The following is a 21623-nucleotide window of genomic DNA, read 5'->3' on the forward strand; positions in this document are numbered from 1 at the left end:
AAATTAACACCGCCCAGCACGGTGCGGCATGGCCCCACTCGGCACGGCTTCAACTTCAGCCTGGGCCTCGGCTTTGTCTTTGGTTTTTGGCCGCCTTGGCGTATACGTAACTTAGCATACAATGGACGCGGCATCGGCAGACATGCAATTGTGGAGCGGCGCGGAGCTGCTGTGCTGTGCGCTGTCATGTCATGTCTATTTGCCTGCCAGGGCACAGATTTGCAGCAATGCAATGCAATGCCCCTTTGCGCATGCGCAGCATTCCAAGAACGATGACGATGAACCTATCGTTCCCCCATAGCCAAAACTCTTAACATAAAGGTAACACATTTATTTACAAAAGAATTGCATCTAGTCTCCTCCTGCTCTCCTGCTTCCAGTTCTCTTCAGTTCCTTCGGCTACTGACTACACAACATGACTCGACATGGTTCATCTCACATCCGCATCCACATCCTCAGAAGTATCTAAATCGTGTGGTGTACGGATTACTGAAGTAGTTATAAGTCGCATACGCGGTGTCGGGTGTCTGGAAGCTGGTGCCAAAGAACGTTGGATCCGCCGCTGCAGCTGCTGCTGCCGCTGCTGCCACTACTGTCATGGAACAGAAGCACAAACAAAAGCATTTTAATTGGGTTTTTTCTTTTCTTTGTTGTTGTCTCGATTAATAATACGAATGAGTATTGGGCCAGGCCAGTGCACTTGCGGTGTGGAGGGATTAGTGGTGTGGTGTTTGGTTTGGTGCTGCTGCCAAGTGGGTAAATTCCAAGTGTGGGCGTCACCCCCGTGCCTGAAGGTTAAGCTTCAAGCAATCACACTCTCACACACACACACACACACACACGAACGCCGTCAATCACAGAGTCGACGTCACAGTCATTGGGTTGTCGTTTGATGTGTCCAGTGCGTCCATGGGTCTGTGGGTCCAACAACGACAACGCCCTGCCCCGCCACATTGATTAGAATGTCGGACACATTATGCCCCAATGTGATTGTGGTGGGTGGCGGTGCGACTGGCAATTGCCCAACGCTGAAAACTATTCCAATTGCCGTTCGAATTCATGGCTGGAGCTTGAGTGCGGAGCGGCGTACCGCCGTTCGACCATTAATCTACGCCAGTCTTGGGCAATTGTTACGCTGCGGCTTCAGTTATAGATTTGCTGCTGGGTCTCCTAGCCGCAGGCAGTCCCAGTACCCCAGTTCCCAGTTCCCATTCCCAAGTCCTCATCAGGAAGCCCAGCCGCGTCCAGCTGCGTAATCAACCATTTCTGGCAAGAGAGAGAGAGAACTTTTGCTATGCAAAATTAATTACACAATGGCCATTTGGTGACCAGGTCCTTGTCGTGGAGTTAGAGTCCGCTCCCAGGCTCCCGCAGCAATCGTGCATAAATTGTCAAATTGTAAAAATTATCTCAACTTAGCGTCGTTTGCTCGATCGCTTTTTTTCACCCGGTCTCTGAGTCTGTTTCTGTTTCTGTTTTGGTTTCTTGTTGCTCTTTTTTTTGTCCGCTTGCAGTTCATTGTGAAATGTCTTTCCATTCATTTGTACTCGTGCAATGGGTCCAAGCCAAGTCCTCCTCCAGTACACACAGAAAAAGTTGCTCCATTTCTGTTTCTATCGATATGCAAAAAATAGCAGAGCAAAACTCTGCGCTCGGCACGTAGAGAAAAAAGCAAGATCGAAAATAAACTGCAAACATATTTTGCATGCGGTAAAAGCAAAGCAAAAGTCGCATTAGTCGCGCATATCATTGACTCCGTCTGGGTCCCAGGTCTGTCTCCGAGTCTCTGTGTCTCCCAGGTGCAAGTGTGTGCTGCTCATTGGCTCATTGGGTCTGTGGCAGACTCCGCTGAGACTCTGGCACGGGCACAAGAGTGCCATTTGTGGTCTGACTGTTGATTGTTGTACCAGCACCTGCTTCTGCCTTGTCCGCTTGTCAGCCTGCCTCTGCCTGGCTTCGGATCGTTAAAGAAACTCTTTAAAAGTATTCTCTTCTTCAGCTGAAGGTATTGCAGTTGCTGTTAGCTCTTGGCATAGCTTCCGCCTCGATCTGCGGATGGAACTGCACACGCCGTGAAGTAACAAATTGTTTAACACAATCGTTGAAGCATTTTCATTTGCATCTACATGTGGTTGTGGCTGCGCTCCTCTCATGTGTGAAGAGCATCCCCAGGTCGACCCGGTCACAGTCGATGAATCTCGCTGCTTCCGTCCGTCTGCCCCGACACCCGTCGTCTCCCACACGACTGTTTCAATTTGTGCAGCCGCCGCACTTCAAAGCCGAATCGGATCGGACTGGATCGGATCGGAGCTGTTAATTAGGCGCTAGTTTTATGTGCGCTTAAAATAATTGCTATAAAAGTGATCACAGAGCAGATATAGCTCAAAAAGTGGTGCACTGACAAACGGAAAATGCGCAAAAATCAAAACAAAACCAACAAAAAATAAATTGTATGCAAAACGAATTGGAAAATGCAAAGAATTTGTTTGGCAAACATTAAAATACTTTTGCCAGGGATTCGTGATACGATTTGTTTTGTTTTCTTTTTATTTATAATTAAAATTTTGCTCTTTTTTTGGGTTACAAATAAAATAAAAGTAAAAGTAAAATAAAATCAAAAAAATTATAATACAATTCCAATTTGAAATATAAATTAAAAAATCAAGCAGAAATCATAAGTCAAAGTATAAAAAACGAAACAATTAAAAAATATGCAGTTAACTTTTAGTTTTTTTTTTTCAAGCTAATTAAACTAACTAAAGTTAGGTGGTGCTGGGAGAGGGTGGGGGGAAGGGAGTAGGTGTAGGATGGGGGTAATTAATGTGGAGTTGTGGGTGGTTAAGTGTTTGGTTGGGTTTGTATTCATTTGTTTCTTTGTTTGTTTGCAATTAGCTAAAAAAGAGGGACGCATTTCCGTTTCCGGTGCTGGTGTTGCGAGTGCAGGTGCGGGTGCGGGTGCGGGTGCTGGTGCATGTGCATCTGTGTGCGTGTGCGTTGAAGGTTGCTTGTACGCGCATGTGTGTGTGTGTGTGTGTAGGAGTGTGGTGTATGAAGCTTTTGTATTAATTACACATTTACGATTCGTGTTACGTTTAACCAGTGACTCTTCCTGCGAATAAGACATTTGTTTTGTATAGTGGATGGCAAATTAGTTAGTTACTCGACAAATTCAACAACAAAATTAAATAACAACAAGAAAATAACACATGTTTAAAATAATATAACTGATATTCTGCCCTGCTCGCTGCTAAACTATTGCACTAATAAAGCTTTTCTCTTCTCTTCTCTGTGTGTTGGTGTGTGTGTGTGTGCTAAGTATGAGATGTATCTATGTGTGTGTTTTGTTTCCCTGTATGTACTCAGACAGTGCGCTTAAATATATTCGCATTACTTTGCTGGGGCGGCACAAATCCGTAGCCGGAGGCACCCACAACCACGCCGCTGGACTCGTCGACTGCATCTGGCGGGGATGGGGGGAACACGACGGGGCCTGCAACAAGTTTGATCAAAGTGAATGGAAGACAAGAAAGATTGCAAAAAGAAACAAAAAACGAAAAAAAACATTGATTAGATAAAGAAATGAAAGCAGAAATCCTTGTTGGCCGCATCGATCGTACCTCTGTTCTGTCGGGGATCCCGAACTTGTTGCGTCGCTGATGAGGCCGGGGCCAGGGACAGGGGGTCGAATCCAAAGCGTGCACGGGAGCTCGGGAACTGTCCCAAAAAGTATTGCTGGCCCGCAACGTACGCCAGGCACAGGCAGAGGGTGGCAATGGTGACTAACTGCAAGTGCAAGGAGACAAATGCGATTTGTTTATTAATATTAATATGCGAATAAATCTACTTATGGATATGAACAAATCAAACACACACACAACACGCGGGTTGGCCAAAGCAATTAAGCGCTGCCAATGTATGCCAATGCCATAAAATAACTATTAAATATCAAACGAAAGACGCAGTGGCCACCACCAAGTAGAATGCCACCGCCAAAGCCATGCCGTTGGCTTGCCACCGTTGCCACCGGTCAAGTGCAGTCGCCTTGGGCACGAGCCAGTAGTTTCTGTTTCAGTTCCAGTTTCAATTTCAGTTTCGTTTTCAGTTTTCAGTTCTGGTCTCTCGTGCAATTAGCCACGTCAATTGCTATAGCTATTGGCCCCAAATCGAATGTATGACAAATATTGTACTTTAATGTGCGCCAAATGGAGAAAAAGATCTGGTCACATATCTTCCATATCTACCCTCCTGCGATTGGCTCGGCTTATCGATATATGAAATCTATTTACATCCCTGCCTCTCGCTCTGTTGTTATCGCTCGTCACAACAAAACAACTTTTTCACAACTTTAGTGGTTCGAGGAGACTTGCAGTCCCAAACCATAGTAAAATATCCGTTTGGAGTTCATGCATGTCACGTTGATCATCCGCTGAGCTGCCACCAATGCGGCAGAGTGTGATAAATTTTGGTGAATAGCATAGCAATTGTGATCGTTTCGTTCTCCCAATCACCCCATTCCACCAGGTAACTAGGCAACCGAGCCACCAGGGGATGCAGTTGGCGTGGGAGTATGGGGGGGCAGGCGCACACGCTGTGCAAATTGTTTGCCCGACGGGTTCATAAATTCACTTGAAGCTGTCCGCAAGGCGCTTTGCATTTGTGTCGAATGTCTTAGTTAAGGCCGTCACGCAATTGGCAGACTGACTTTAATCATAGGGCAGATTTGACTTAATAGAACGGGTTTTTGGCCAATCGATCGGACACAACACACTGGACTGGCTCTTGCACATACGAGTACTTATGGAGCAGTGCACTGTGTGGCTCAGGCTAATGTTGCAAAAGGTTTTGTGCTTCATTAATTGTTTAATGGGCCGCGCCTGCGCAACATTCGACGGCGGTCCACCAACTGGAAAAAGGATACAAATAAACGCAAAACCCTATGGGGCCAAGCGCTAGTTAGCCATAATGCTAATTAGTATTAAGTAAAATATGCACAAAACAAACCAAAACAACAACAACGACAGTCTTTAAACAAAATAATCAAAAAAGTATGCAAACAAGGCGGCGCGGCATGGCTCGGCCGTTAACTTGCCAACAAGACCAGCGGAGACCCAGCGAGACTTTTAGTGACTTTGGTAACTTGTGAAAAATACTTTTAATTAATTCTTGTTTGTTGTGGCTGCCCCAGAGAGCCGCTGCGAGCTGCGAGACTGAAATTCAGAGTCTATTGCCACATCAATGAGGGGGCAACAGTGGAGCAGGAATTGATTTCCACTCTAAAGAGTTCTCAAAGCAAACAGATCGTTAAGGGAAATAAAATATTATGCACAAGTGTGTACTGTGCCAGCTGCTCAAACATGATCCTCCTAAAATCTGTTCAACCTAATGAGACTTCGTGCCGTGTAATTCTTCCTGTGTTGCAATTCATCTGGCTCTCCCCTTTGGTCATGCCACTGCCGAGTCAACGCTCAACGTACTCCAGTTTCGCCTGCAACTGGGGCATGTAAAGCACATGTAAGCCGTCACAATGTCGTCAGCTGCTCGTTTGCATCTGGAATTCCGCGCATACTTGACATGCAACTGCTTAGATCTCGATTTGAAAGTAATTGGTTAGGTTAATTCGGTAATTTTTTAATTGAACTACATAATTTGCTGGTGGGATTGAGAACAATGCTTGCGGTGACGGCTAACTCCTTAGCCCAAAACAAATCACACACCCTCTCCCCGCCAGAGCAGACTGCCGACGTAACGAAAAATTAGCCGAACAAATGACCTTAGATATGATTTCGTAATTGGCAGGGAGACTTGGCGACTTGCAGCGGGTGGTGGTGGATGTTGGCGTGGCGCTAGCTACAGATACCAAACATCAGACACAGTCGAACACCAAACAACACAACAAACACAACACAACACAGATATCGAGGCAGCTACAATACTTTTTTTGGCTCCTCTGGCTGCTGCTGCTGTTGGCCAACGGCGGCTCATGTGAAAATCCACCCACCCAAAAACAATGATTAAGTGCAGCAACATGTGAGCGTGCCAGTGCCCAGTGCATACGAGCTTAAAGTTAATAAAATAAAAAAAAAACAACAACTATCCACAACAGCAACTGCGGAGCACTAGGCGCGGATGGGGGAGGGTACAAGTGCGACAGGCCAACATTGTCTCGTTAGCATGAAAATGTAGATAGCCTTTGCAGTTGTGGGGTATAATAGCATTGCCATGCTCTTGATAACTGCCCCAGGAGCAGTGGAATGGGCAGACATTTATGACAATAAATAAAAAGTGATTCAAGCTTGATACGTTTGTCTGGCTACCCCTAATGGGTTTGCATCCTGCTGCTATCGATTGGCAGCGCTGGGATATATCGAACACTTAACAAGGGTATTCGGTAATCAGCATTGCAGCAATTAGCTTTTCGCTGCCTTCTTATATTCAATTTGATTTTTCATTTTTTGCGCTGTGGCATTTATTGGCGTTTAGATTTTGATTGGCTGCAAATGTGCGGTAAAAAATAAATTATATTTATTGCTTTACCAGTCTAAGCAACCAACCAAGCAACAGAGAGTGCAGGGGAGTGAACTGAGCTGAACACGGACTTTGAATGAGGTTGGGTTGATCCAGAAGTGCCTCTGCTCTGCTCTGGTTTGGAATGAGTCAGAGGGAAACCCGGACTGAGCTGATGGATACCCAGGTGGCAGGCAGACATGCGCAGGCAGCTGCTAATTAATCTTGTTTAGGTTTAAACGATTTGTCATTTACCGGATCAGGCATAATTAATTTTTGCGTGAAAACTACGTGGCTGGAAAAGTGAATGTGGTTGAAGGGGAGGAAAGGTAGACAGGCAGGCAGCCAGGCAGACAGACAATTGAAATCTCGCCGTTCAAAAGTTATTATTTTTGTTATCTTTTTGTTAATGATAGCAAACGCCCAGTGGTACTCATTTTTTATTTTGTTCGGGTGTTTTGGGGGGGTTCAATGCTCGATTGAGCAACAATTTGGCTGACTTTCAACACGGAAGCTGGGCCCCAAGTCGGTGACTGGAGACTGGAAGAGAGAGAGAGGGAGAGAGAGGGGGAGAGAGAGAGGGACTCTCGGACGCCTTTTAGCAAGTTGGCAAAATTCAAATAACGCTGGAACGGTCGAAGCGCTGGAACGGACGAAGCGCTGGAAGCGCTAAGCTGAATCAGGGTAAAGTGTTGCATGAAGTAGGTGCAACAGCCAAGGAAAAACATCAACAGCAACAGCAAAATCAAAGGAAAAACATCAACATCAACGGCACGGCCTGAACAGCAACAGCAACAACTACGGACTGCCGCTTCAAATTACTTTGAATTGTGTTTAATAGGTGGGAAACGAAACGAAAACTAAAGCTAAAACGAAGTCAGGCCGCGAATCTAACGACTGGGGGGCCAGCTGCCCCGCTGATTGCGCTCGCCAGGCCAGGCCAGTCCAGGCCAGTCCAGTGCCGTCCGTTTGGCTGTCTGTCCGAGAGGCTGTTGCTCAATCTATTGTCAATTGTAATTGAATTATTAAACATCAATTTGGCTAGGAAGTGCAAATTGCGAGTGTGCGCTCGTGCAGCGTGAGAATCAGCCAATGACGTTGATCTGGCCGTTGGTTTTCCTTTTTCCTGCCCCGCAGAATGAGTTCAAGTTCAAACTGGTTTCCAGACGGACAGCCGCAGAGCAAATTTGTAGCATTTAAAGTCTGACAAAATGCCAAACACAGCACCAAACGCACATGCCTTATAAATATGGTAATGGAGCCATGCGAGTACCCGCTCCATGGCCCCCTATCGATCTGCAGCGATAAATCTAACATAAATATTTTTCGCAACTAGCCGAGCTGAGCCGAGCAGTGGGCAGTACATTTTTGGAGCTCTGATGCTGAGGCTGAGGCTGTGCTGGACATGTGTATGCGCCATGCACTTGCCATGCATTGACTGACTGCCTGACTGACTGACACACTGCATGACTGACTACAGCATACAGCCAAAGATCCAACTTCAAATCCAACTCCTGGCCCACTCTCTGCTCTGTCTGACTGTCGATGCGATTGCAACAGCTGCGAGGCAAAACGCAAAACTCCAACGCTAATCGCTGTCAAGGCGGCCTAAGCGACAGAAAATTGTCATAAAAATTGTCTGTGCTGTGCGCCAGCTCTGCTCTCCGATGGAACGATATCAAATGACATGGCATGGAGTCCTGTTTCCCAGTCGGACGGGGCTTATGCGCACAGCCGTCAATCGTTGTCTCCAATGACCCAAATGAATCCTCTGGGAATGTACTAGCTGCACTCACATATTGGTAGGAGATTTACGATTGGAAGGATCCAACTTAAAGCTGTCATCATGCAACGTCTGCCCGCTCTTGCCAGATGTTTTGACCGGGCCAACCGCTAACTATTCGCTACCATCATTATGCATGGACATGTCGGTCTCCAGTCTCCAGTCTCCAGTACGTGGGTATACATGGGGCCATGGGGCAATCGGCACTTTCCGGCGCGACATCTTCATTAGAGAGAAGCCAAGCGAAACGCAAGGCGAAACCAAAGCAAAGCAAAAGCAAAACCAAAGCAAAGCAAACACAAAATACAACCGTGCGAGTACTCGCTCGTCTATGTTTGGGCAATTAATTTGAATTTCAACACGCAAAGCGTGTAAAAGGCAGAGTAACATTGGACAACATTGGACAGCGCAGGGGGAAAGAGCAACCCGACTGACTTGGCCAAAAGTTGACGGCGACAACGATTAACCCAGCAGGCCAGACCAGACCAGATCTAGAGGTAATGGGAACGGTAATGGGAAATGGGAACCGCACGATGGTTGAGAGCAATTAATAAATCTCTTACGAGTGCATGGGCCAAAAATCCTAATCGAGAGCGACGTTGATTTCGGTTTCCCAGGGTGCCCAAAGCCACCAAAGCCTCCACTTGGCCCACCGATGAAACGATGCCGACACAGAGACAGCGACCCCCCCAGTACCCCCCCTGCAGTTCACCCCGTCATCGCGAGTTGCATAATTTTGTTGTTGTTATTTTCTAATGCATTGCACGCTTGCATTTTTTATAATTTTTAAATGTGAATTTTTCACGCACTGCACACAACGCAGCATCGATTCATTCATTCATTCATGATTGGAGGCTAACGCGGCTGGGAGCCGCACTCGACTCGGGGCACAGCACGCAATTGGACACAAGAAGCTGGCCGGTCGGGCGGTCAGCCAGTCGGTCGGTCAGTTGGTCACTCAGATCGGGCCTGGCTTGGAGGCATGGTCTTGGCTTTGGCATTTCTTGGCTCTCGGACTCTTGACTCGTGGCTTTTGGCTTGGCGCGTGTGTATCGCACTTTTCAATTAAACTGTTACAAAACGCATGCCCCTGCACGTTTATGGCTTGTTTTTCATGCTGCTGTCTAATCTGTCTGCTGGCCGTCTCGTGTCTCGCGCTCTCAGAGCATTGCGTGGCGGTGGCCTTCAACATGAACTTGAACAATTTTTTTGCTCGGCCTGGGGTTGGAGCATTTTGCGTGCGTTTTTCCATGTACTCGTAACTGAAGGCCATTCTCGGGGCGGAAACTCCTAAAACTTCTAATTAAATCAAGTTAAATTTGTATAATTTCCAACCTTTTGGAAGACATACAATTAGAAATTTATATGAAATATACTCAAGCCAATGAAGGTCAGGGATTTCCATTAATTTAGGGCACATATTGATGGAATTATGCATGAAAATCTTTTGTCATAATGCAACCCACTAATATGCATAATTTGCCACGACTAATAGGCTTGCATTCCAACATTTTCATCACTCGGATGGATGGCCAAAAGTAATGCAAGGCCAGGCAGGCCTTGCCATAAAGGAACGAGCATCTGGCACTACTTAGGCACTGAATTGGATCGTTCGTTTGTCTGTGTATGCAGATATAGACATATCGAGGCGGTGACTTTTGCCTTCATGGCCTGCTGACACACACGACTGTTGTGGGCCATAAATTAGAGTGCCACGGTCTACCCAATAAAAATTCTTGCAGAACGAAACAAAGGCCCACAGCAGTCATTTGACAACTGTCAAAGGCAAAAACTAGCGAACTTCATTTGCGGTTCAAATGTGGCCCGAACGTGTTAACAATTATATTGCATTAGCAGCCAAATGTGGTGACAATTGCCACGAAAACCGAAAGAAAACCTCAAAAGACAACAAAAGACTTGGGCAACAAACATAAAAATATACTTACAAATTTCATATTGATGGTTGATTGAGCTTCTGCTGCTGCTGCTGATGTGTGTGTGAAGCTGCAATTAGTTAACAAATATTTCAAATATTATGTTTATGTTTTAAACACTTTTGCACTTGTTTTTCTTTCTCATTTGCATGACACGAAAACGTTTTGGCTTTGAATTTCATTAACCAAAAACTGATGATTAATTTGTAATTGTTGTTTTATGTGCGATATTTCAGTTGCAGTTTCGCAAAAACAAATGCAGCAATGCGTTAAGTTAATGTATATTTTTGGAAGTATTTGTTGTTTGTTTATTGTATTTTTTTATTTGAACAGCACGACGAAGACGACGACGAGCACGCGAAGCCAAAGGAAAAACTGAATTCAAATGCTGTGAACCGCCCGCCGACTGCCAACTGCCGACTGCCAACTGCCGGACTCTTAGTGGCGGACCGAACCACCGACTGACTTACACGAAAGATTTGTGTGCGACGGAGCTCTCGGGATCTGCTCTAACTGCTGTACGGGGTACGTCGTCTCGTACGTCGCTCGGGTTGTGCAGTAAAACGTTTAATGAATTCCAACAGAAATGCTCAGTTGATTTTATATGAAGCATGGGACCCCGGCGCACCAGCCGCCCGCTTTGTTTCGTGCGTTAGTTTTTCGAGTGGGTCTCCCTCTGCCCAGCTTTTGAGTGAGTTTTTCGAGTGAGTTTGCTCTTGCTTCGGTTGCTGCTGCTGCTGCTGCTGTTGGCCCGCTGCTGCTTCTGGTGCCTACGTGCAATGTTTGCCTTTGCCGCTGGCCACGTGATGTGTACGAGTATGTGTGTTCTTTTCAAGCAGGGGGGTGCTCTGTCGGCTGCAGTGCCAATTCAACTTTCTAGCAAATTAATATTCATCTGGTTTATTGGTTCCGGTAACCAGTTTTGGGGTCTCCAAACTAGTCAATCAGCTGCTGCTGCCGGCGCTGCCACTGCCACTATCGCTGCTCTTGCTGATGCTGCAGTGGCTTATGCAAATCCGCCACTATCCAATGTCTAGCATATGTAATTGGAAAGCAGGCAACACCTTGACTTGAGTACAGGTGAAAATAACAGAAAACAGCTTTGGCGCACGTTGCTCTGGCAATTTCTTCCGGCTCTGCTTGACCGTGAAATGTGTTTATTTTTTGCCTGGCTGTCAACACTGTTTTGCATTGTCTTTAGTTAAGACCGCACCTCACCCCGCTAAAGTTATGCTCGCATCAATGATTAAGAATAGATACAACACACTCGAATATGCATAATCATGTCATATACGACTACTGTCATAATCATAATGATAACGCGTTAAATGTCTGCCGGAAGCGGATCAGCACATGGCAACGGTAGCAGCAGCGGCAGCGGCAGCGGCACATTCCATAGAACCAAAGCGGCTTCTTTTTTAAGTGTTCAAGCTCAAGTGTCGCATCGTTTAACGATTGACATTTATTGTATGTCACTATGTCTATAGTATAAATGTATAATCTGCTCAGCATGTGCATTTATAAGTGTCTGTCTCTGGCCCTTAGGTATGGGAAGGTGGCAGGGAATGCTTGTCATGTTTGATTGGCTTTAATTTAATACGATTTGCACACTTGCTTGCTGCTATGCGAGAAATGTGTTCTGTTCGAGTTATTATACTCTGGCAATGGGTACTATGATTTGTTCAAGCGCAAGAACAAAAACTCCACATAGTGCCAGTGTATTAGAAGCTGCGACCTCCGAGGTTGGCCTTTCTTTCTGGTTTATTCACTTTTTGCCCGTCCTATGTGCCAAGCAGTCAATCAGCCATGAAGTTCACGGTGGGGTGGCTAGTGACAGCGGGAAAGAGAGAGAGAGAGCAAGTTCAAGTTCAATACACAGCAGGGCCCCCCGTAGCCGCAGAAACTCCTTGGCTGCGGGTGCAACCGCCAAAGTCAGTTTGATTGATGGATACCCTCGCCCAGGAAGGGTCAGACCGAAGCTAGTCATGCCCGGAGGTGGCTTTGCTTGAATGGCATTTGCATTACTGCCAATTGGCCAGAGTGTAGTGTATGCTTCGGTGATCAGGGGGCGGCTGCTGGATGCTGGCCTTCCGTTCTGTTCTTTTCGCTTTTTGCATTGTCTTCACTTCACTTCACTTCACTCCAATCCGGCGAGAGGGTCAAGTTCAGTTTCAATTGTTGTAAGCGAGGCAATTACTCGTTTAGCGGCTAATTGTTGACTGCCATTGATTTATGTTGAATCAATAAGCCGCAAACCAAAGCCAAAATAAACGAATTGCGCGCACTTTTGCTTTCTTTGCTTTTGCTTTTGCTTCTCTGCCTTGCCTGCAAAGTTATCAATCATTTGGGAACCGTTTACTGGTATCTAGCAATGAAATTTCAGCGGCCTCAGCTGTGCCCTGTCTTGGCCCCAGCCCCAGGTTATTGCCACTTTGAGGAATTGAAATTGAAAAGTCCGTCTGCTTGTGTGTTTTGTGTGTTTATTGGGCCTGAACTTGTCTGCACATGACAGCCGTCGGCTATGGCTAACAAATGAGCTTTTAAGCGTACAACTAATTGCCCAACAAATTCTAACTGGCTATTAATAAATGCTGATCCGATCATCCAACTATGCTAATTGGCCACATCTCCATACCCATTCCCGCTGCTGTGGGAAACTCTGTGGCTCTCCTTCGCTCAATTAATCAACTTTCGGGAAGCGCACGTTCCGCGTGTGTACTTTCATTTCGTACCCAAAAATAACCCCAAGCTGCAATATAATAATTTTTCATTCGTGCATGAGGAAGGAAGTCGAGTGGCGATGAGTCGTCAAATCGGATCGAAATTGAGCAAGAACAAACACAAAATAAAAGCTCAACGGAAACGGGATTGCAGGTGCTTCTGGACGGGGTGAAAAGTGAAATGATTTCATAAATGACTGATATAATTAGGCACGTTATATGCCAATTAGCGGCGTGTTGAGGAAGCAACCTCTGTGCATCTCCTCCGCCGACTTTCACAGTTGACAAATGCATGCACACATACACACACATGTACATGCTGCACCGTTAGCCGCTGCTTCTAATTAACTAATTGTGCCCAAACTGCACTCCAAGTCCAAGTGCATGCCATAGTTCCTGTCCGATTTGCATTATTTAGTATTTCTCTGCCATATATTCTCACGATCTGACCTTGGCAATGCCCCCCAAAAAGCGCAACTCTGCCAACGCTCGAAACGCACGGCGAGGAAGAAAACTCTGTGGGGCAAACTGGTTTCTCCTTCTCGTTTTCCATTAGGCGTGTGCCACAGTCAGCGAATGCGCGAAGGCGCGAATGTGCGTGTGCAATAGGCCGTTAAACCTAAACTGCCTCCGCCACAGTTGACGGCATGCTCTGCACCCCCTGCCCTGCCCCGTCATTCCTTTGACAATCTGACAGAGAGTTGTTGTTGGCGTCGTGTGTTGTATGCCAATCCGATTAATATTCATGCAAACAGGTTGAACAAACACCCATGGTATGTGCATATGCACGCATTATTGTAGTGTCCGACAATTTTTAAATGGTGGAAATTGTTTATGGCCACAATTTGCGTAGGCATTCATCAGTTTAGTAGTTTCAGCTGCACTTCCGTGACATATTTTACCACAAAGTCAATTTGTCCCACATTTTTTCGAGGAAATTAGCATTTTATTACAGCAAATTTATGCATTTATACAATTTAAACTAATATTTTTAAATTAAGCGGCTTGGAGTACCGTTACTTTTTAAAAATATGTTGCATGCTAGAAATTTGCATATGTAAGTTCTGCAGCAATGTTTTCTAAATGTTGCGGCAACACTGCAACGTTTCCACGTGAATGTCCCTGTAGCCGATGTATCGGCTAAAAATATATCGTTAAAGCTCTACAGGGTGACCTTGGTTAATTAATTCAACATTCTGTTGTACTCACACTTACACCTACACATCAATCCATGAAATTACATCGCACTACATTATAAAATTTTATATTGTTTAAATTATAAGAACATTTCCAATGCAACACCTTGCATGCCCACCACAACAAACATCGACAGCAACACCGAAAATACCCTTTTCAAGAAAATATCGATAGCCCCATCATCGAACTGAAGTACCGGTCAATGCATATCGCTGTAGCGACAAAAAAAAATAAAAAATTGTAATTTTTCGAATAAAACCCGAAGGGAAGGAAACTAGAGGCCCACGAATGCAGAAATGACCCAGATCATCAACACAAATTGTCTCCTGGCGCTCTTTGTCGTCTTTTTGGCTTCGGATACATTTGGCAACGATGGAGACTACATGAAGCGGGACCACAGTCTGGTGCGTCCATTTCAAGGTATTGTATTAATTGTGATGCGGGTTTACGTGTACCTCGAACGTGGCTGCAACTGCAACTGAATCTACATTGAATCATTCACTTCAAGGTGTTGGCGTCATCCTGCCCCACTGGGACTTCATGGGCAACACAATGGTGACCAGCAACTACATAAGACTGACGCCGGACTTGCAGTCAAAGAGCGGCGCACTTTGGAACTACAATGTAGGTGTACCTGCGATGTTATCAGACGATTCCTTACCATAATTTAATCTTATCTATCTTGCCCTTTCTTAAGCCCATCATGTCGCGCAACTGGGAAATACATGTGGGCTTCAAGGTGCACGGCAAAGGCACTGAACTCTTTGGCGATGGCTTTGCTGTTTGGTATACAAAGGAGCGAATGCAAACGGGCCCCGTCTTTGGCAGCAAGGACTACTTCAACGGGTTGGCCATCATATTGGACACCTACAGCAATCACAACGGTCCCCACAATGTACGCAAAGAAAACCTTAACAATTGTACATACTCCATTTGCCGTGACTCACCCCTTCTTTGTTTTTAGCACCAACATCCGTACTTGAGTGCAATGGTGAATAATGGCAGCTGGAGCTACGACCACGATCGCGATGGCACTCACACGCAGCTGTCAGGCTGTGAGGTGCGATTCCGCAACGTGGATTACGAGACGCTCATCAGCATACGCTACGAGAACGACATCCTATCCGTATCGACGGACTTGGAGAATCGTAACGAGTGGAAGAGCTGCTTTGTGGTGGCCAACGTGGAGCTGCCCACGGGCTACTACTTGGGCTTGTCGGCCACCACAGGCGACTTGTCCGACAACCACGACATTCACAGCTTTAAGTTTTACGACATCGATGACAACGTTTCGGTATGTGCCGCATGCTGCAACTATTATCAACATAATTTTTCAACTGTTTGTTTATTTATGACTGCCCACAGCATGACGAAATTATGCGACGCACCAATATCATACCAAATGCGAAAAGCTTCGAGCCACCACGTGAGCACAAAGACGATCCCAAGCCGGGCATGTCGAATGCCAAAATATTCTTCATACTGCTGTTGGTTGTGGTGGTGGCGGCTTTAGTGGCCATCTTCGCCATCTCCTACTTCAAGGATCGCAATGCGCGCAAGCGTTTCTATTGAGGAATGAGATGCCGCCTCAAAGCTAGTCGTATCTGTCATCAAGGCATCATGTTACGAGAATTGAGTCTCACATCCACGCGAGACTCCAGACTCAGACTACAAACAAAACCCAACTTTATTTATACCGACTGTATCACGCATACTTATTCCTTAGGTTTTCCCCATTTCATCCTCCCTGTCCACACGTTTTCCTCGGGTGGTTAGAGTATATATATTACACGTGTTGAAGAGCGTATAAAGTTAAGTGCAAATTTTTAATCTGAACTATAGGAAAATTGAGACCGTGTTACAGCATAGACAAAAGATTAAAAGCCACCAGAAAACCATATCCGTGTGCGTGTGTGTGTGTCTCAATCTACACTCGATGCTCCTGCTGGCGAATGCTGGCAGTGGGTGGAGTTGGTCGTCCTCCGGCCAGCATGGACTCGATCTGCCTCACCTGATTGCTGACAAAACGATCGCGTGCGCTGCCCTCTTGTGCCTGCCCCAATGATGCCGGTTCGCCCTCGGACTCCAAGGCATCGCTGGACTTGTGCATGCCGCTGAGAATGCATTGCTCGAACAGCGACTTGGACTGAGCATCGTCATCGTCCAAGGAATCGTCCGAGCTATAGTTGAGCTTGCTGCCATCATCCATGGTCTGTCTCCGCTGGCCATTTGCCTTGGACAGCGTGCTGGTACTGGTGTTGGCATGACTGGAGCTGGTACTGGCACTGGCACCGCTTGGCTGTGGTCTGCAGCTACCAGCGGCTATTGCCTAAGAAACAGTAGAAGAGATGACTTAGTCTCCAGTGGCTGCTTAAAATGAATGTCCTTACCTGGCTCAGCAGATTGCAGTCGTCATCCGAGTCCATCGACAGAGAGCTGAGCGAGTCGCTTCTCTTTGGCGGCAGACGCGGCTCCACTTCCACCTGCGAGCTGGCATTACGTCTGGGTGGAAGCTTGGGAGCCTCCTCGGACCGGTGCATTGGCAGCTGAGAGACTGGACCTGCCCGAGCGGAGCCCACAGTCAGATGGGATAGTCCCGAAATCACCGAGAAGGTGCAAGGGCTGTCCTCCACATAGTATTTGCTCATCTCGTCGGAGACTGGCAGATAGCTGGGCAGCGAGCTGCCGCCACAACGCATCTTGTCGATGGCATCCTCTGTGGATGCGGCAGCCATAACGGGTACGCGCGGTGGCGGTAGTTGCTCCTCGTTGCCATTCAAGTCGTTGGGTATGGACAGAATGGACAGGTTGCTGTTGCTGGGCGCCTTGGAGAGCAGGGCAGGTGTGTCCTCGGTGCAGTAGCTGCGTGGAGCGTCTCCATTCCCATTGATATCGTTTCCATGCGCTTCCCGATTGCCATTGGCGTTCGAATCATCCAGAATGCTCAGGTTACTCAGGCTGGTGGCACACGAGAAGACAGCGGGCGTGTGCTCTATGTGGAATCTGTTCAGCTTGTCCTCGAACACATTGCCTGGGGCTTTCCTAGGCGTCATCGTCGTTGGCGTTGTTTCATTTTGATGCTGTCCATTCGGCAGACTGGGCATTTTCCGATCGCGTCTCGGCGACTGTGGCATACTCTGGGTGGGGGAATCGGGCAGCTCTGAGGGCGAGATAACACCGCTCTGCATGCGGCTGTATTCGCTGATGACGGAACCATTGTCCTCGCAGGCAATCGTCTCATCGTCTCCACCCACCAGCGAGTCCATCGAGCTGCGTCGCGAGAACATCAAAGGTGTCTCCAGCGCCGAGTCGATGTTTTGCGGCGTATTGCTGTGGAGAGTCAGAGCTCCAGGCGGCGGCTGTGCTGGCTTTGTGGGCGTTTTAAGTGCCATTGGGTCTGTCGATTTGTCAGTCTTCTCGGTCAGACTGTTGAGGGAATCAAAGCGACTGAAACTGCCCGGTGTTCCCTCCTCGCAGTAGTTGATCGGTTGCTCTCCCGCCTCCCGTTTCGTTACGGAAACAGGAAGTAGCGCCGAGGCGGAATCTGATTTGACCAACGGCAATGCATCGCTGGTTATCTCATTTGCCTCCGTTTTTATCTTCGGCTGAGCGGTGCTGGCTGTTGTTATGGATCGTCGCTCCTTGTAGCGCGCACTAAAGTCCGTGGGCTGATCTAAATCGATCTCGAAGGCCTTGGTGTCGGGCTTATGCTCCATGTACTTCATGGAGTAGTCAATGGGTTGCTCCTCCGTGGGCGTTACAATCTCAAAGGGGTTCTTTGCGACGCCCTCGGACTTGCTTGAGTATTTTGTGGAATCGGATTTGGCCGAATAAATGGACTCGCGACTGCCGCCGCATTTTCTGGTCAAAAATTCAGACTTTCCGACTGTCGCTGGTCGAACTTTCTTCAGGGATCCGGTGGGATTGGAGCTTAGCCGCAATGAGCTATACCGTCGGGGCAGGGTGCCCGCATGTCCCGCATCATTCTCGAGAGGTAGGGAATCCCCGTTGGGCAGCAGCTCTAGGGCCGCCCTGAAGTTCACAAGATTCTTTAGGGCCGAGGCACTGCCCTCGGCAATCATGGAATTCTTGGAGGCGATCAGGGCACGCAGCAGCGGTATGGCATTGTGATCGATTAGGAACTGCTGGTCCTCGGGACAGCGGGCTGAGAGGTTCCACAGTGTACCACAGGAGTTGCTCACCACGGTCAGGCTCTCCGACTTCAGCTGCTGCAGCAGGATGGACAGTCCGTTGTGACGGCGTAGAATCTCACGATACGATTCACACACCGCAATGTGGCTGGAGACGTTGCGCAGTATACCGCCAGCATTCTCGATTATCTTGAGCGTCTTGCTCGGTCCCTCGTAGCTGAGCATGCTCACCAGAAAGGCCAGTGCCCCGTCGACAGCACAGAACTCGGCCTTGTTCGTGCTGCAGTGGGCGGAGAGATTCCACAAAGCGGACAGCACGGCCTTCAGTGTGTTTTCGCTCTTGTTCTGCATGGCTGCACGGGCCAGAGCCGTCACTGTGCCCAGCTCATTGAATATGGTTTTCATGTGCTTGTCGGCGCGCCACGAAAGATTGCGCAGAACTCCAGCCAGGACCTGCACCATCGAATGGGTTAAAATGGTGCGGGAAATTAATTGAATTCTTACCTGAAGCAGATCATCGGGTGCAGTGTTTAATTGGGCAATCACTACCTCCATAAACTGACGCTGGCCGCATAGGTACGACTTGTTGTGGACATTTTCATCCCCGAATGTGAGATTTGTCAGAGCCATCAGTCCGTAGCTCCTCAGAGCGTTGCACTGCTCGCGCCCTGCTGCCGGCCCGTGCACAGCGTGATCGAGATGCACGAGATTGGGAATCGCCTTCAGGGCTCCAAGCTCGCACATGGTCGCACGATGCTCCTCATCAAAGCTGGCCTTCATCAGCAGCTTCATCGCAGCTAGGGGGTGGCGATCCTCGTCGTCGGCTATGGCCTCGCCACCGCTCTGCAGCTGCGTGCGCAGAAAGTTGCAGTAGTCGAGGATCTGGTCGAGCAGCCGCAGCATCTTGACCTCCCGCTGGCGCTCCTTTTCCTCCGGATTGCTGTGCACAATGTTGTGCAGCGCTTGGCTGGCATATTTTCGGGCTGTGGCCAGGCCCTCGTCATTGGCGTGCAAGATCTGCACCAGAATTTGAATGCAGTCGGAGCTGCGCAGATCGGTGCAGGTCTCCACATTGCGGGACAGCTCCAAAAAGTTGCGCGTCAGTTCCAGTCGCGTAGCGTCACTCTCGTTCAGCGTCATGGCTTTAAATAGCTATCCTGACTTTAAAAGGCACTCTCACTGGCGGGCATGTGCATGTGCCTAGCGCATTCTTATTCCAGGAAGATCCTTATTTTATTGTCGCACCTGCAGGTAGAGATCACCAGCACCAGTTGATCCTTATTTTGTGTCCTTCCTTTCTAGCCATTTTCTAAGCGCACGATCGAATTAAACTATCGATAGTTTTCATCATCGATCGATTGCCATCGGCTTAAAGTTCTTCTCCAGCCTTGGTTTTAAAACATTTAAATTATGAACTTAAATAGGATGAATTCTTGGTTCGAATTTGAATTAATTTAACTAATTTTAGATCTAGAATTTATTGTCTCGTTTTTACTGTAAATTCCAGCACTGGAACATCGAACGCGCATCGACCATCTCTAGCCAGCTGTTACGTCACGCCAAACAGCTGTTGGACACAGATTTTACGGAAAAATAATGAACTTCCTAAAAAAGGTGAGTAAAACAATTAAAAAAAGTGGTTTTAAATAGAAGTAAACTCTGTTCCTGATGCAGTTAGCGCCGCACATGGCGCTGGCCGAGTCGCAGATCTACAAATCAGCTGAACTGCACACCAGTGCAGTGTGCTGTCGCGTGCAGTCGGGCCGCTACCGCATAACCACGAAGCGGAACAGGCCGCTCACCTACGAGATGGCCAATCCACCGCATTTCATTGCACACCGAAAGTCCTGGAACTCGTGGAACACATGTAAGTTCGAGTGCAGTTTATTGTCGCTATTTTATTTACAAAAATTGCCCCCGATTCACCAGCCACCCTGCTGGATTCGCAGCGTCCGGCGCAAACGGCCGTTGAGGATTTGTTCATAAGGAAGTTCATCACCGGCACCTGGCACGCACTAACCTGCTCTGAGATCATTATCAAGCGCCAGCACAACACAATACGCATCGCTTCGATCATCCGCCAGGCCATCAGTCCACGCAAAATGTATTTTCTTATTGGCTACACGGAGGAGCTGCTCTCCTACTGGATGCAATGCCCCGTCACGCTGGAGCTGCAAACGGTGGCCGACAAGAAGGACGTGGTCTTCAAATACATTTAGTTGCTTGCGCTCTTTACTTGTTTCCCAAATAAACACTTTGTAGAATTACCTAATGCGTGTAGTCGACTTCGCTGTTGTTTATCTGCAGCGACTTGATGGCCTTGTTGACTATGACACCATCGGGATCCTCCACCTGAAAGGGAACTCCACATTGAGTTGCGAGCGATTTGGCAGCGGAATGCTTCGCCTTACCGTTTCTATCAGCCTTTTGACCTCTGCCAGGGAACTTTGCTTGAGAATCAGGTACCTTATATCCTTGACCAGCTCCACGAAGAGGAACACGACAATCTTCCGCGAACCACCGCACACCTTGTCCCAGATTTTGACCAGCACCGTCTCGCAAATGACGCCAGCAAAGCAGGTGATGTACCAGTTGTCCAGCAGCACCGAAGAGCTCTCAAATAGACCCAGCTGCTCCAAGCGGCTAAAAAGGAAGTGAAAATGCACAAAAGAAAGAAATTTGATGACTGAACATACTTGAACAGTGCGAGATCCTCGCGCTTGAGCAGGATTTGTGTCTGCTCCTTTAATTTGGGGCATTCCTTTTTCAGCTCGCGGGTGTAGTTGTAGAATCCCTTTGCTATCCAATAGGTTTCCACGTCGTTGGTGAAAATTTGCAGCAGAGCTCGCACGATTTCAATGAAATGGGTGTCATCCGCCTGGAGAGTGGCATTCGCATTGCCTTGCCACAATCGATTCGTCTCCAGCAGCCACATTGTGTGCATTGTGTGCTCCACCAGCTCCTTTTTTGTGTGCTCCACCAACTCCTTTTTCTGGACACACCGCAGCACGGACACAGCCCGCAGCAGATCCTCGTAGACCTCGCGCCGTTGGTCCCGTATGTAGTCGGTGGAGGACTTGTGAAGTGGTAGAATGCCCATGACCAGCGACCAAAGATAATTTCTGTGCACATTCGGGACAGTGTAGTTCATGCAGAATTGCTTCAGTTTGTTCAGGTTGCGTATGTCATCCTCCAGCAGCTTGTTCAGCGATTTGTTCTCCTCGACACTGTTTATCAGACATTTCTCATAATAACTAGATCGAAAATTTCGCTCGTCGGCATTCATAATTTGTTTGTTTTGTTTATTTTCAATTCTATTGATGAAACAAATGCA

At 47.5% G+C, this 21623-nt stretch overlaps 5 protein-coding genes across 8 annotated transcripts; 2 read left to right on the forward strand and 3 right to left on the reverse strand.

Annotated features, from left to right (window-relative positions):
* Positions 1-394: 394 nt before the first annotated feature.
* On the reverse strand, positions 395-10805 carry LOC117897813. 3 transcript variants are annotated; one of them, XM_034806863.1, is made up of 5 exons: positions 10692-10805; positions 10234-10291; positions 3618-3783; positions 3392-3490; positions 395-592 (listed from the first exon to the last, which is right to left on the reverse strand). In XM_034806863.1, exons 2-5 carry the CDS (start codon positions 10240-10242, stop codon positions 456-458), a joined length of 411 nt encoding a protein of 136 aa, XP_034662754.1. In that variant the 5' UTR covers positions 10243-10291; positions 10692-10805; the 3' UTR covers positions 395-455. The 3 variants fall into 3 exon arrangements, with proteins under 3 accessions (XP_034662754.1, XP_034662756.1, XP_034662755.1); XM_034806865.1 differs by lacking the exon at positions 395-592 and adding an exon at positions 2648-3109 and having other exon boundaries at positions 10692-10804; XM_034806864.1 differs by lacking the exon at positions 395-592 and adding an exon at positions 3085-3313 and having other exon boundaries at positions 3361-3490; positions 10692-10804.
* A 3549-nt stretch (positions 10806-14354) lies between these two features.
* Positions 14355-15802, forward strand: LOC117896641 (vesicular integral-membrane protein VIP36). The gene is made up of 5 exons (XM_034805087.1): positions 14355-14558; positions 14647-14762; positions 14836-15033; positions 15103-15432; positions 15504-15802. Exons 1-5 carry the CDS (start codon positions 14435-14437, stop codon positions 15708-15710), a joined length of 975 nt encoding a protein of 324 aa, XP_034660978.1. The 5' UTR covers positions 14355-14434; the 3' UTR covers positions 15711-15802.
* A 143-nt stretch (positions 15803-15945) lies between these two features.
* On the reverse strand, positions 15946-19624 carry LOC117896640 (adenomatous polyposis coli protein). Its single transcript, XM_034805086.1, has 3 exons — positions 18794-19624; positions 16529-18742; positions 15946-16467 (listed from the first exon to the last, which is right to left on the reverse strand). Exons 1-3 carry the CDS (start codon positions 19427-19429, stop codon positions 16066-16068), a joined length of 3252 nt encoding a protein of 1083 aa, XP_034660977.1. The 5' UTR covers positions 19430-19624; the 3' UTR covers positions 15946-16065.
* Positions 19625-19804: 180 nt separating this feature from the next.
* Positions 19805-20561, forward strand: LOC117897043 (28S ribosomal protein S24, mitochondrial). The gene is made up of 3 exons (XM_034805626.1): positions 19805-19903; positions 19964-20156; positions 20219-20561. The coding sequence occupies exons 1-3, from the start codon at positions 19886-19888 to the stop codon at positions 20506-20508; spliced, it is 501 nt and encodes a 166-aa protein (XP_034661517.1). The 5' UTR covers positions 19805-19885; the 3' UTR covers positions 20509-20561.
* Positions 20369-21620, reverse strand: LOC117897038 (TBC1 domain family member 7). Of its 2 annotated transcripts, XM_034805620.1 has the most exons (4): positions 20986-21620; positions 20701-20932; positions 20558-20641; positions 20369-20492 (listed from the first exon to the last, which is right to left on the reverse strand). In XM_034805620.1, the coding sequence occupies exons 1-3, from the start codon at positions 21573-21575 to the stop codon at positions 20558-20560; spliced, it is 906 nt and encodes a 301-aa protein (XP_034661511.1). In that variant the 5' UTR covers positions 21576-21620; the 3' UTR covers positions 20369-20492. The 2 variants fall into 2 exon arrangements, with proteins under 2 accessions (XP_034661511.1, XP_034661510.1); XM_034805619.1 differs by lacking the exon at positions 20369-20492 and having other exon boundaries at positions 20500-20641.
* Between the last annotated feature and the right edge of the window lie 3 nt (positions 21621-21623).

This window comes from Drosophila subobscura, chromosome O, assembly GCF_008121235.1.
Source record: "Drosophila subobscura isolate 14011-0131.10 chromosome O, UCBerk_Dsub_1.0, whole genome shotgun sequence".
Classification (NCBI taxonomy): Eukaryota; Metazoa; Arthropoda; class Insecta; order Diptera; family Drosophilidae; genus Drosophila; species Drosophila subobscura.

Coding starts and splice junctions, on each gene's coding strand:
- LOC117897813 (XM_034806863.1), bottom strand. Junction 3,491..3,617: donor GGATCCCCGACAGAACAGAG/GTACGATCGATG, acceptor AACTTGTTGCAG/GCCCCGTCGTGTTCCCCCCA. Junction 593..3,391: donor ATTTGTGCCGCCCCAGCAAA/GTAATGCGAATA, acceptor GTTCCATGACAG/TAGTGGCAGCAGCGGCAGCA.
- LOC117896641 (XM_034805087.1), top strand. CDS start 14,435: ATGACCCAGATCATCAACACAAATTGTCTCCTGGCGCTCTTTGTCGTC. Junction 14,559..14,646: donor TCTGGTGCGTCCATTTCAAG/GTATTGTATTAA, acceptor ATTCACTTCAAG/GTGTTGGCGTCATCCTGCCC. Junction 15,433..15,503: donor ACATCGATGACAACGTTTCG/GTATGTGCCGCA, acceptor GACTGCCCACAG/CATGACGAAATTATGCGACG.
- LOC117896640 (XM_034805086.1), bottom strand. CDS start 19,429: ATGACGCTGAACGAGAGTGACGCTACGCGACTGGAACTGACGCGCAAC. Junction 18,743..18,793: donor CACCCGATGATCTGCTTCAG/GTAAGAATTCAA, acceptor TCGATGGTGCAG/GTCCTGGCTGGAGTTCTGCG. Junction 16,468..16,528: donor ACTGCAATCTGCTGAGCCAG/GTAAGGACATTC, acceptor ACTGTTTCTTAG/GCAATAGCCGCTGGTAGCTG.
- LOC117897043 (XM_034805626.1), top strand. Junction 20,157..20,218: donor CTGGAACTCGTGGAACACAT/GTAAGTTCGAGT, acceptor CCGATTCACCAG/CCACCCTGCTGGATTCGCAG.
- LOC117897038 (XM_034805620.1), bottom strand. CDS start 21,575: ATGAATGCCGACGAGCGAAATTTTCGATCTAGTTATTATGAGAAATGT. Junction 20,933..20,985: donor GAGGATCTCGCACTGTTCAA/GTATGTTCAGTC, acceptor CTTCCTTTTTAG/CCGCTTGGAGCAGCTGGGTC. Junction 20,642..20,700: donor TCAAAAGGCTGATAGAAACG/GTAAGGCGAAGC, acceptor GTTCCCTTTCAG/GTGGAGGATCCCGATGGTGT.